This window comes from Cryptomeria japonica, chromosome 1 (genome assembly GCF_030272615.1).
Source record: "Cryptomeria japonica chromosome 1, Sugi_1.0, whole genome shotgun sequence".
NCBI classification, from domain to species: Eukaryota; Viridiplantae; Streptophyta; class Pinopsida; order Cupressales; family Cupressaceae; genus Cryptomeria; species Cryptomeria japonica.
Window position 1 is genome coordinate 465,733,320 of NC_081405.1, and position 13,182 is coordinate 465,746,501.

Sequence of the window (13,182 nt, forward strand, 5' to 3'; positions counted from 1 at the left end):
CTTCAAAATGACTTCCACTTTTACTAAATTTCTAACAGTAGCTGGATTGTTGTCTGTTAAGTTTTGATCTCAGTTACTTCATAGACTTAGTTAATATTTGATCCGAGACTTAGACAACTATTTTGTGTATTTGGTGACTGCCCTCTTAAAAAGTTAACTAAATATTTCCCCATGTAATCAGCAATATGAATATAAACATCAAAAAATTATTTTCTACAATTCATGGGTTAAACTCTATTTAAATTGCTCTCTATATCTCTATGCTACGGAAATGCCCTTGAGTTTTTTTTAAAAATAGTTTTTGTTCTTTTTCTAAAACATTTTATATTTTTTCTCCATATCAGATTTTTGCCGATTTTTTCCCGATTTTTCCAAAAAATCTTATACTTTTTTGGTTTGCCAATTTTTTCCCCAAACAATTTTTGCTGCTATGGCCATCACTATTACTAGCTCTTCTTTTTATTGCATGTGAGCCAATTAGTTTTATAAAAGAAGTACATATAATGAACTAAAACACAAATGAACCCACATTATTAGGCCCCACACGCCAACAAAAGCATTTTTTTCTAGTGAACCCATACAATGGTAGCATTGAACCCATACAAGGTTATAGTCATTGGGCATTGTAACAATCTTTTTTTGTTTCTTTCACCTTGCAGGCTCTATTCTCATTATGCAATGAACTTGCCTACAGTTCACATATGCTCTTAATTAGTTTTGTCATCAATTATCTATGGCATTTCTTTATCCCTTCAGCCTTGTGGGCTCTTTCCCAACATATACAGAGTACATGCTTCCAGTCTCAGTCCATAGAATGGACCTCTATCCTTCAGATGGTTTTTCCTTGTTATGTTTCCAGGAATATAATAGACTTCACTTTAATAAAAAATCTAAGCATAGCCATCCCTAGAAAATTATAACCTAATTTCTTTAAGACAATCACAATATTTCAACTTCATATCTTATTCAAAGAGAATACTAGGTCACCTTGTGAAGTGTCTTTGTACCAAAAGATTATAAAATGGTCGCCAGAGAATTTTTAAATCAAGTTTCTTTCCATGTTTCTTCAACAGCCTCGCCAAGAGATTGCCCCACCTCACCTAGTTGCATACAAATAAATTTCAATAAAGTCGCAAGTATACCTTTCACAATAAAGCAAACAAAATACAACAGACAGTAGAATAAAATAATAAGAAATACAAGAATATTTTTAAGTACCTGGACAATAAGGTTATGTTGTGACTGGAAAAATAACTCCAGCCCTGTCTCAATGAGCACTTTCACATCTTCTAGAGCAATTTCGCTTTTTGCTTTCAGAAAACTGTACATTCACAAACAAGCCCAATGTTTTAATTATCTCATGAATAATGGTTTACTACTGCTGCAAGGTGTTCATATAATTATTACAAATTATTGAATAAAATTTTTTTGTTTGCAACCTTCTGAGATGAACACAAATATAAATGGCTTCCTTTGGAATAAAAAAATTCATGTACTGCATGTAATACGAACCAGGAATATCTTCTTTTCGGGGAGAAATACATCTTATTACATCATTCTAACACAAGTTAGATATCTCCCTTAGAGAGCTAGGGAACCTACCATATCTTAACAAATAAATAAATATGTGTGCATTCCATATGAAGATCATGATGCATCATGTAAGAGGATAAAATGCCATTTAACTATGAGAATCCCTTCAACTTTCATTCCTACCACCAAGGTTAACCATTTCCAACGATATTAGTAAATGCTTCCTCAGTAGATAGATGTAAAATGACGTAATGGAAGCCAAGCTTTTGAATAGAAACCATAGCATTTTTTGTTTTTCAGAAATGCATTAAGAGTTAGTTCACATGGAAATAAATCGGTTGATAATGACAGGTTGAGTGCATGTCAAAACCATCCAAATGTGAATTTGATGATGGCCTGGCTTTAATTGTCCAAACAGAAATTATAGGAGTTGGGTGCAAGCCCCAGGCAATTTTGATGGCATAATTTATCTTCCATTCACAACAGCAGCAAATGTCAAATGGGCATCCAAGCTTGGCTGGCACTCTAATGACTCTTGATATGAAAAAAAAGCTCTAAGAAGTCATCAACAAAAATGCTTTAGAGTGTTTCCACAGGAAAGTAACTGGAGTTTCCCCATCTTACTAAGAAGAGTCAGCATTTCCACTCTGGCAAATTTCCAACACAGTACTTTTAAGTAGTGCAATCAAAGATTCAAATTCAGATATTAATCAGTGTAAAAATTTGTATTGCTGACTTGTCCACTGATATACCCAAGGCAATTACAAATCATATTGGTATGAAATCTACTATTCCTGGTATTTGTATGAAGCTAATCAGTTAATTGTTACAAAGAAATCTGTTTGCCAATAACTAAGTCTCTTATCTTTTACTTGCACATTCTCTTTGTTGTTTGCAAACTTTTGCACTGCTACACTTTTGGTCTTAGCAATAAAATCAAGAGAAAGGTAGAGATGAAGGAGAACCTATGCAAAAAGATACATGCACAAGGAGGTGAAATAAGGAAGAGCGAGCAAGCATGGAGCACCAAGGGGTGTAGGATTGGCAGGAAGAAATATATCTCAAGCTTGAGCCTAAAGTGGCAAATCACTTTGAATCTACAAATCCGATAGGATAGAAACCCTAAGTCGCAAATTAGAAGTTCCACTAAATTTCCATAAGCTGTGTCAGAAGAAAAAAGAAGAGCACCCTTAAAATACAGTTGAAGGCCAACCAACACCCCACAACATTCAAGGAAGAGGCCAAGGTGGAGATTAAATTCTAAAAATGCCAACTGGATGTGGAAAGGCTCAACAATTGAATCCAGCAGATCGAAGTAATACTTCAGCATTCAACACAATAAGTGAGAAGAAAAAGCTAGCATTTTTTGATCTTAAGTTGACTAGAAATGTTCCCCTTGGTGAGAAAGTTATGTCAATGAATTAGCCGCTAAGAATTTACATCGATAGCTGAATGGGAGGAATTCTTTCAATCGATTAGGTATTGATTTTATCCAATAGGTTACAAAGATTAAAGACTAAACAACTAACAATACAAACCCTAATTAGGGTTTCTATCTTTTGATCTTGAATCAATATAAGCCATTTATTGTAATGAGACTTCTGTAAAAGGGCTCAGCGCTCTCTTTTGAAAAGGTAAATAGAAGAATGTTAGAAGAGTAGAAGAATAGTTGCTAAGGCATTTAGGAATTAGAAGTTAGAGTAGAGTAGGTAGGAGAAGAAGAAATTGTTGCTAAGACTTGTGATGAATATACTCTTTTCATTGAAGATATGGAGAAAAGTGTTGTTTCAACAAGTTGCATGGTTTCTACTTCTCATTTGTTTTAATGTTGGTTAATTGGATGAAAGATCTTGTGGATGATTAATGGTGAAATTTGCATATTCATACTACTAGCAATTTGCTGATTGTAAACTTTCCTTGCATAGTCAATCAGAATTGTTATTCAAGCTTAACTTCAATTGCTATTCACGCATTGATATGCATTGCCTTGATGGTGTCTATGTTGTTGGTGGTAATTTGAACATCATATATTTACCTTAGAGAATTGCACTAGCTTTGTGGAGTTGTTCGTTGATGTCAAAGCAAAGTCTAGTAGAGTCTCACCAAGTCATTCACAACATCCTACATTCTAGGAGTAGATTGGTCTTCCTAAACCCTTCCCCTTTTGTCCTTTTTTTCAATTCATCACAAGATAGCAATATCAGATGATCAAGTTCCAGCAATATTCAAGCATTCATGTGCAACGTAAGTCCCCTTATGATTCCAACAATATCACATCAAATCATTACGCTTATCCACACGTCAAGACTTGACATTTCGGAACCTTGGAGTTGTCTCATTTGATCGCGAAGCATAGCATTTGAGAGACTTTGCTCAAGAGAGGATAAGATACCTTGGTATTTTATTCTATGTTTGAGGTGCATAAAAAACACATCAACACGACTTTTGGAGGTTTTCCCCCTCAAAGTGGCTTGTCAAGTATTATCAAGTATTCGCAACATTGTGCAAGTTATTTGATTATAAGTGGTATGAAAGCATCATATTGGCATCCAAAGGCAAGAAACAAGGCAATTTTTTTCAATTTTGGAGCTCAAATTGTAAAGCAAATTATCTTTTTCAGTTTCACAAAATAAAAATTATGATTTAGATGGGTTGATCAAGAACATGTTGAAGCTACTACAATCCATACTGGAAAGAATTATCGCAAAATTAGGGTTTCCATCAAATTCACTCCCAAGGCTGAGAAACAGCAAAAAAATCTAAATTAAGGTGGGTTGATCAAGGACATATTGAAACTACTACTACAAAATTGAAGAAGTTATTGCAAAATTAGAGTTTCCACCAAATTCACTCGCAATGTTGCAAATCCATGAATTTCTTAGAGATTTTTCTTAACAAGTGAGAACTAAGCCCTAGAAAGTTATAATAAAAATTTCATAATTTGGATTTGTTTTGTATAATTTATTGCAAAATTATTTTGTAGCACCATTGTAGGGCTTCAACAAAAGGAAGCAAAAGGAAACCTATCACACCTAGAAAATCTTCACACAAAGATGATCTAATAATTGAGTAGAAGGGTTCCATAGATGTGGAATCTCTTAAAGATGATGAATGGGTTCACTAAGAGTGAAGATATCCAAGCAAAAGTGAAAAGATTTGACTGTCTTCTAAGGGCCATAAAGCTTTTGGGGTTGACTCAAATCTAAAGATGGATAATCACCCAAAACATTTTATGGTTGAGCACTTCAAATCAAGATGGATATTCAAGAATTTGATGGCAAGGATCCAACCAATTAGCTCTACCAAATGGAGTAGTTCTTTGATTTTCACCATGTTCCCTATCAACAAAAGGTTGCAAATTGCAACGGCATCCTTATACTTGGAACCAAACCAATTCATTTGGTATCATTGGCTATGTGAAGAGAAGAAAAAGAAGGGATGTAATGTCCCCTTTGGGGAGGACACTAAATCTTGCCTAATATACTTGTAGAGTTAATGCAAGTTATGTATATTCAGTCTGCTGTAGTAATTTGGACAGATTCAATTTGATGTTGTTTCCCTCTTTATATGCACAGGTTTGCTGTTTATATCAATTGATCTGCTACCTATACTTAGATATATATGTGTGTGTATGAGAATCCTTTCTATTCCATTAGATCTGATTCTCTGATTATTGATTTAATGTTTCCTCTTCTTTATCTTCAATGTCTGCTTTATTATTGTTTGCAGATTTGTATTTGTGTTCTGATCTCTTTGATAAATGTTCATACCATTCTTCCAGATTTTCTTATAATTCTGGTTTAGGTCTGCTCCTAAATCTGCTTTTAATGCTTCAGATATTTTGTTCGACTCCATGGATCCTACCTTCTCAAATGAAAACTTCTCCACTTTATATCCTCAAATGTAAGGGAGGGTCACACCTCTTCTTAATGGTCACAACCTTTCACAATTACTACCCTTTGAAAGGGTCACAACCTTTCATCATTGCTGCCCCTTTGAAAGAGTCACTTCCTTATCTTCTTCCCATTAATGCTTCTTTAATTCCTTTGCTCCCTTCTTTCTTCCTTTTTCTCCTTTTTTTCCCAAATGAAGTTCTCTTCTCTCCCTTTTACATCTCATGTTTGAGAGAGTCACAACTTTTCATTTCATGCCTTTTGACCATTCATTAAACTTAACTAAATTTTAATTATATTAATTTTTATTTTTATTCTTTTATATTTTAATTTATTGTTATTTATTAATAAATCCTATTCCAACAAGGGGACATTACAGTCCGCCCTTCCCAAAATTCCTTGTCCTCAAGCAATGTAGGTTTCTAATAACTAAATAAATCAACCCTTGGAGGTTGGTATTTCTTCTTTTAATTTGGTTGACCCAATGCTTGCACCATACTATGGATATCTTTGTGTTAAAGCATGGGTGATCTTAACATATATTAAGATGAGGATTAGAAACATGACACACATCTATGACCTCAAATGCAACTTATATCTTTCTAGTTATTCACATATCTAATACATATCAAGTATGGATCAAACATGGAGCATACACATAAAAACATGAAGTATACACATGTATATAAAAAAACACGAAGCATTCAAATGAATATATGCAATCACGGAGCATACAAGCAAATACATGTGTTGTTAGATCCTTCCTTTTTTTCTTGAGCCAGAAAGTGGGCCTAACCTCATCTTTCCTCTTGAGCTAGAAAGTGGGCCTAACCCCAATCTTTCCTCTTGAGCCAGAAAGTGAGCCTAACCACAATCTTTCTTGAGCCAGAAAGTCGGCCTAACCCCAATCTTTCTTCTTGAGCCTGAAAGTGGGCCTAACCCCGATCTTTCTGCTCCTATTCCAATTTGAGCCAAAAAGTGGGCCTAACCCCAATCCTTCTACTCCCAATCCATTTCGAGTCAGAAAGTGGGCCTAACCCCAATCCTTCTACTCCTAATCCATTTCGAGTCTGAAAGTGGGCCTAACCCCAATCCTTCTGCTCCTAATCCATTTTGAGTCAAAAAGTGGGCCTAACCCCAATCTTTTTGCTCTTGTATGCTCATTGATGTGTCGTAAACTTTCTCCAATACGCTTCAAAGTTTCAAACATTTGCTTAATATGTCCCATAAATCTTGAGGATGTAAGGGTGCCATAATTACTACATTGACTTCTCCACAAAGCTCCATTTATTTATCATCCCTTCTTCTCTTGCTTGGATGCTTTTAAGATCTTCCTTGTCATACCTTATTTTCTTACCTGGATTTCCTTTTGTTTCACTGTCAAACATTGCCTCTATATTATGTAATTGGCTTTCTTCCTTCCTTTTTCGATAGCTCCTAAAGCTCATTGACTTAATTGCATTAACTAATTTCCCTCAGGCTGGCAGGAACATGCTCTGATACCACTTGTAATGTCCCCTTTTGGGAGGACACTAAATCTTGCCTAATATACTTGCAGAGTTATTGCAAGTTATGTATATTCAGTCTGCTGTAGTAATTTGGACAGATTCAATTCAATGTTGTTTCCCTCTTTATATGCACAGGTCTGCTGTAGTAATTTGGACAGATTCAATTCAATGTTGTTTCCCTCTTTATATGCACAGGTCTGCTGTTTATATCAATCTGATCTGCCACCTATACTTAAATATATATATGTGTGTATGAGAATCCTTTCTATTCCATCAGGTTTGATTCTTTGATTATTGATTTAATGTTCCTCTTCTTTTCCTTCAATGCCTGCTTTATTATTGTTTGCAGATTTGTATTTGTGTTCTGATCTCTTTGATAAATGTTCATACCATTCTTCCAGATTTTCTTATAATTCTGGTTTAGGTCTGCTCCTAAATCTGCTTTTAATGCTTCAGATATTTTGTTCTACTCCATGGATCCTACCTTCTCAAATGAAAATTTCTCCACTTTATATCCTCCAATGTGTCACGCCTCTTCTTAATGGTCACAACCTTTCACAATTACCACCCTTCGAAAGGCTCAAAACCTTTCATCATTGCTACCTCTTTGAAAGAGTCACTTCCTTGTCTTCTTCCCATTAATGCTTCCTTAATTCCTTTGCTCCCTTATTTCTTCCTTTTTCCCCTTTTTTTTTTCCAAATGAAGTTCTCTTCTCTCCCTTTTATATCTCATGTTTGAGGGAGTCACAACTTTTCATTTCATGCCTTTTGATCATTCATTAAACTTAACTAAATTTTAATTATATAAATTTTTATTTCTATTCTTTTATATTTTAATTTATTATTATTATTATTATTTATTAATAAATCCTATTTCAACAAGGGGACATTACAAGGGATGTGCTGTCACATGATCTATTTTCCAAGAAACTCACTACACATTATAGCAACAATCTTATAGATAGCTAATTCAACCAAATTACCAAACAAATGCAAACAAGTGAAATGAAGGACTATACTCAACAATTCTAAACTTCATCTTTGGGGCATTTTACAAAGGAAAATTTGAAAGAATTACTTCTAGGGGGTTTCAAGAACCACATCAAGTATGAGGTATGCATGTTCAATCTAAATTTTGTGTCCCAAGCAACGATTGTGGCCAGACAAATAGAGGAAGAGTTTTTAGCTAACAAAAATGAGGAAATTCCTAGAAACAAAGATTGGAGGACCCTGCATCATCCTTCCTTCAACGTGCAAGATTGAAACCTCAACAAATTGAAGTAAAGAGGGCCAAAAGGTTATGTTTTTAACCATTATAGAAAATACAGTAAAAGACATAAATTTACTAAGAAAAGATTGTTCTCCATTGAGGGCATGTATGATAAAGAAAAGGATGAAGAAGAGACAATCGTGGTTCTAGAACACTTGAAAGATGTCCAACCAATTATCTCTTGCCATGCATTGTCAAGTATTAGCACCCCACAAACCCTTAAGCTACTACATTTCCTTTAAAAATAGAAGGTAATAGCATCGGTTGACTCAAGAAGTGCTTGTAACTTCATCAACAATAAGTTGGTAATCCCATTTATCCAACCCCACAATTTCAAATGATGATTGCAAATGGAGGTACAATTAGTTGTCGGGGGAAATTCCATAGTATTAAACTTGTCATGGGAGACTACATGCTTGATTGTCCTATGTCGTCTAGCCATGAAACCATTGTTTTAGGAGTCTAATGGCTCATTACCTTAGGGACAATTGTGATGAACTTCCAAGTGTTGTTTATATGTTTTCACTCAAAGAGTAAAACAATTGAACTAAGGGAGTTGCATGTAAAGTATCCACAGAAAATAAGCTCGCACCAAATACAAAAGATGCTTAACAAAGGGTACATAGGGGTGTGGCCCAATTATTGTCATTGGAAGAAAAATAGTCAAAGATTTCTACATCACCAAATCCACAACTTATTTTGAGGGAGAGGCTAAAAGGATTACCCCCCAAAAGAGATCCTAATCAATTGTCCTATGTCTTCTAGCCATGAAACCATTGTTTTAGGAGTCTAATGGCTCATTACCTTAGGGACAATTGTGATGAACTTCCAAGTGTTGTTTATACGTTTTCACTCAAAAAGTAAAACAATTGAACTAAGGGAGTTGCATGTAAAGTATCCACAAAAAGTAAGCTCGCACCAAATACAAAAGATGCTTAACAAAGGGTACATAGGGGTGTGGCCCAATTATTGTCATTAGAAGAAAAATAGTCAAAGATTTCTACATCACCAAATCCACAACTTATTTTGAGGGAGAGGCTAAAAGGATTACCCCCCAAAAGAGATCCTAATCAAGACATTTAATCAATGCTAAGGTACCATCTACCACCCTTCACCTCTTCTTCAAAGGCACACCAAAAGGAGTGAAAGAACACATTCAACATCAGCCAGATGTACTCTCTAACCTCATGGAGAACAAGGCAAAGGCACTGAACAAAATTAAGTGGCAAACTGATTAGTAAAAAACTTTAACACAGACAGTGCTACCTAGGCTAGATGCCCATCATGGAGCCTAAATTAACTTTCCAAGCACACACAAAGAAATTGAAGACTAGGACAGTAATATAGTATCTCATTAAATGACAAATTTGTCGATCAAAGATGGTATGTTCAGTGTAGAAGCATCCACCATTGACCAATTTTAAGGACAATGCTTCTCTAAAAAGAAGGGGCATGCTAAGCCCTAAACTTATTGGCCAATTTGTGGTTAAAATAGCCCTTGATTAAGTTATAAAATCATTTATATAAAGTCTAATATAGGTAGTTAAGTTGCCTAGTTGGCATTCAAGGTATAAGTACGCTATATATAGGAGCTAGTAATTAGTTTATGATCATTGTATTGCAAACTGTGATCTTATTGGAGATTTTCAGAAGTTTGCCCCCTTGAAGTAGATTGCCATTCTCAAGTATTATCAAAATATTTGCAGCATAATACATTCTTCTCTTGTGCAAATAATTCTTCCATTACAAAATAGTGACCACAGTTCATAACCCAACAAGACTAGGCCTATTATAATGCAGACTACGTATCATTGCCTCTTGATGGTTGTGGCAAAGGAGTTGGCCTTACCTATTCGGGTTGTTTACCTACTGAAAACATAAAGAACCCATATTGTAATTTTATGCAGTCAGTATCTCGTTTGCAATCAAGCAAACTTTAATTCAATTTATTCAAGTTAAAAATTATATAATTTAACAGAATTTCTTAATGGATTGCAACGTGAATATGCCGACAATTTGAGCCTGACTAAGTGCACGGCAACCAACATAACTCAAATTGCATCCAATGATATGTCAAATACGATCCACTCACTTCATCGCTTGCATTAAAACATATATATGATGACAAGATTCTCTCGCACTAACACGGATTCACAAAAAGCTTATTCAAAACTTTTTACGGGTACAACACTTTCAAAAATTTAACCGCAAAAACACTAATTAAAGTTCCGACTTCTTTGGAGCTTGTTTTTCTTCACTGTTCGTATCCCTTTTACTGAAGATGCTGTAGATACTCCCGGTGTATTGCTTTCTCCACTATATACTCTTTTTCACTCCTAAGGGCCAATATTTGCCACTTGTGGATATCAACTAAGGTGGTGCATAAATATAAACTTCGTTGAATTCAGCATCTAACATTAATAAACTGATAGTGCTAATATATTCTAACAGAAAGCGTCTTCACAATAGTAGCAATTGGGTTTCGAAGATGAAATGCATGGCATTTGCAAAGTACCTCATAAATATCAATGCTCGTTGTCTATCTAAACATAATGGCCCACTCAAATTGGACAGAGAGCACAATTTTGTTAAATTCCTGAACTTAATGCAAGTGCAAATGAAATGAATTCAATTCATTGTATTCACTAGTCGGAACACTGACAGTTTATGGGACCACGGATGTTACAGTTGTCTAAACCCGCTAAGCTTCAGGGAAATGTTTCCACCACATGACGGTTAGTTATTCTGTTATTAATTTGGATCAGATATTGTATGCTTTTTCTCAAAGCGGGTGTCAAAATTTATATAATTCACAATTCAAAACCTTACGGGAATTATATTTGAATATACTGTCCCACTGAAAACCCTAACAAAATTAAAATTTAACATAATTTACTATTACAAAGCTCACAAAATTGAAATGTGATATAAATAGATTCTTACTTTTGCACGATGGGAATCCACTTGAGCGTGGCAAAGGCAGAGGCGGGATCTTCCGGGTGCCACGTAGACTTGATCGTATTTACCACCTCTGTAAACGCCTGTTTTTCTTTAACGGCCAATTCCGCCACCGGAGGAGGTAACCAAGCATTGTACAGATGCATCTTTGCACAGGGAAAAAAAAAAAGGCCAAAAAAGTTATATATAGTTTAGCCTTTACAGAGAGCTTTGCTTACAGTGAAGAGCCGGTAACATTAACAGGATTTTCTAAGTATAATTGCAACAATTTATAGCGAAGGATGGCTTCAATTCCAAGGCATTGAAGTTTATTTAGAATCCCCTTCACTGAAGGAGACCTTTTCCAGTTCCGCGTGGACTTTGAGAGAATGGAATGTACTTTAAGCCTTGTTCTCCAAGGCTTCGTTGTTTGGCCTCAATAAGGTAGTCGAAATGCGAGGCCCCTTGATGACGTGGGTAAAATTGCTCCAAAAAAAAAAACCCTAAACTTTTATGTCACTTTTCACACACCCCATGAACAGAAAGTTTATGATTTTTATCTTCTAGCAGACAGAAAGGCAAATTGACTTTGTGTTTGAAGGAAGTATTGGTGAGGAATATAAGTATTTTGATTTTTTATAAAATTTAAAGAATAAAGGGAGCTAGGAAGCTTAAAATTTGTATAAAATTGATGTAAGAGTATTGAAGTATGGGTTTGGAAATCAAGATTATTTTATTTGGATTATTTGTCACATTAGTATTGTTTTATCAGTATGAAGTTTGGGGTAGCAACGTATCAAAAATGAAATGGAAACAAATAAAGAGGTTACAAAAGTATTTAATCAGAAGCAATGGCATATGAGATCTTATTGTTGAGGCAGGTACTTTTCATTGGAGTCATTGATTTAAATATATTTGCTAGATTATCTAAAAAGAATAACGAGCACGGAGTCACATTATTGGCACAAAATAGTAGTGGAAAAAAAGTTAAGTAGAAGAAAACATGTGTGGATGAAACTAAACACCAAGTGGATGAGTAAATAGAATGTTGGGATGAAAGAATGTTCAAATGTCAATGGGGGAATCAAAAGATATGTAAGAGAAAAAGTCAAGGTAACCATGAGGAAAAAGTAGCGAAGGTGAAAGAGAGAACACTACATTAGAGAATTCAATTCACCATGTGACCACAAGCAAAAAGCATGCATAGGAGAAAAAATAAAATGGAAACCAAAAATTTTAATGGCTAAGCCAAGGAAATCCTCTTGGGTGCAAGATTGGAAGATGGACAACACCAAAAGAATATTGGATAGATAGAATATATCATTTTTGCATGTGAAATGGCACTACATAATGAGTGATGAGCCTAAATAATAGCTATGTTTTGATAAATTTTTGTCATAGTATTCCTGCCTAGGTCTTGTGTTTAGATGATGTTTGGATCAGGATACTCCCCTGGCTAATGCCTTTTTAAGTGATTCTAGAACTGATTTGTCTGATACTTAAGGTTGTCATATAATGGTTTCTAGATGGTTTATCTATGCAAAATATCTAAATCAATCTTAAGTATGGTTTAATTCATGTCATGTTAACATTAGTATATACACATGTTTTTTGTGCACGTTAACATCATTATGCAGGGTCGGCTAAGAAGAAGGAAAGACTAAGCTGGCAGTTTGAAGGAACATCAAGCATACCGCCATAATGCAGACCCAATCAAAGAAAAGTAGCATTGAAGAAGATCGAAGTCACTTGATCATTTCTTCAGCAATGTGGTTTATGAGACATTTATAGATGTTCTTAGTGGAGCTTAGATCTAGAAAGCAAGTCATGCTATATCTTCTCAGTTGCAGGACAGATGTTGCTCTGTTTTCATGCGCCGACTTCTTCTTTTAGTATAATAAACATGTTCACCTATTCTATTGGAATATGTGTTGATCGGTTAGGAATCTGTTATAAGCTTCCATATAAATAAAAGGTCTCTATCTCCTCTTGAGGACAGAACGACCATAGAATTTGTAAAACCAGCTTTCAAACTCATGTA

At 35.0% G+C, this 13,182-nt stretch overlaps 1 protein-coding gene across 2 annotated transcripts in view; it reads right to left on the bottom strand.

Annotated features, from left to right (window-relative positions):
* The window catches only part of LOC131071611 (proteasome activator subunit 4), a 200,706-nt gene extending 189,126 nt beyond the window's left edge, over positions 1–11,580 (bottom strand). The window contains exons 1-3 of one of the 2 annotated variants that reach the window (XM_058007535.2): positions 11,148–11,580; positions 1,219–1,321; positions 988–1,100 (exon numbers count right to left, since the gene is read on the bottom strand). In XM_058007535.2, the coding sequence (XP_057863518.2) occupies positions 988–1,100; positions 1,219–1,321; positions 11,148–11,308 (377 nt within the window). In that variant the 5' untranslated portion in view covers positions 11,309–11,580. The remainder of the gene's footprint in view (positions 1–987; positions 1,101–1,218; positions 1,322–11,147) is intronic. The other variant, XM_058007527.2, reaches the window with a different exon arrangement.
* Positions 11,581–13,182: the final 1,602 nt, after the last annotated feature.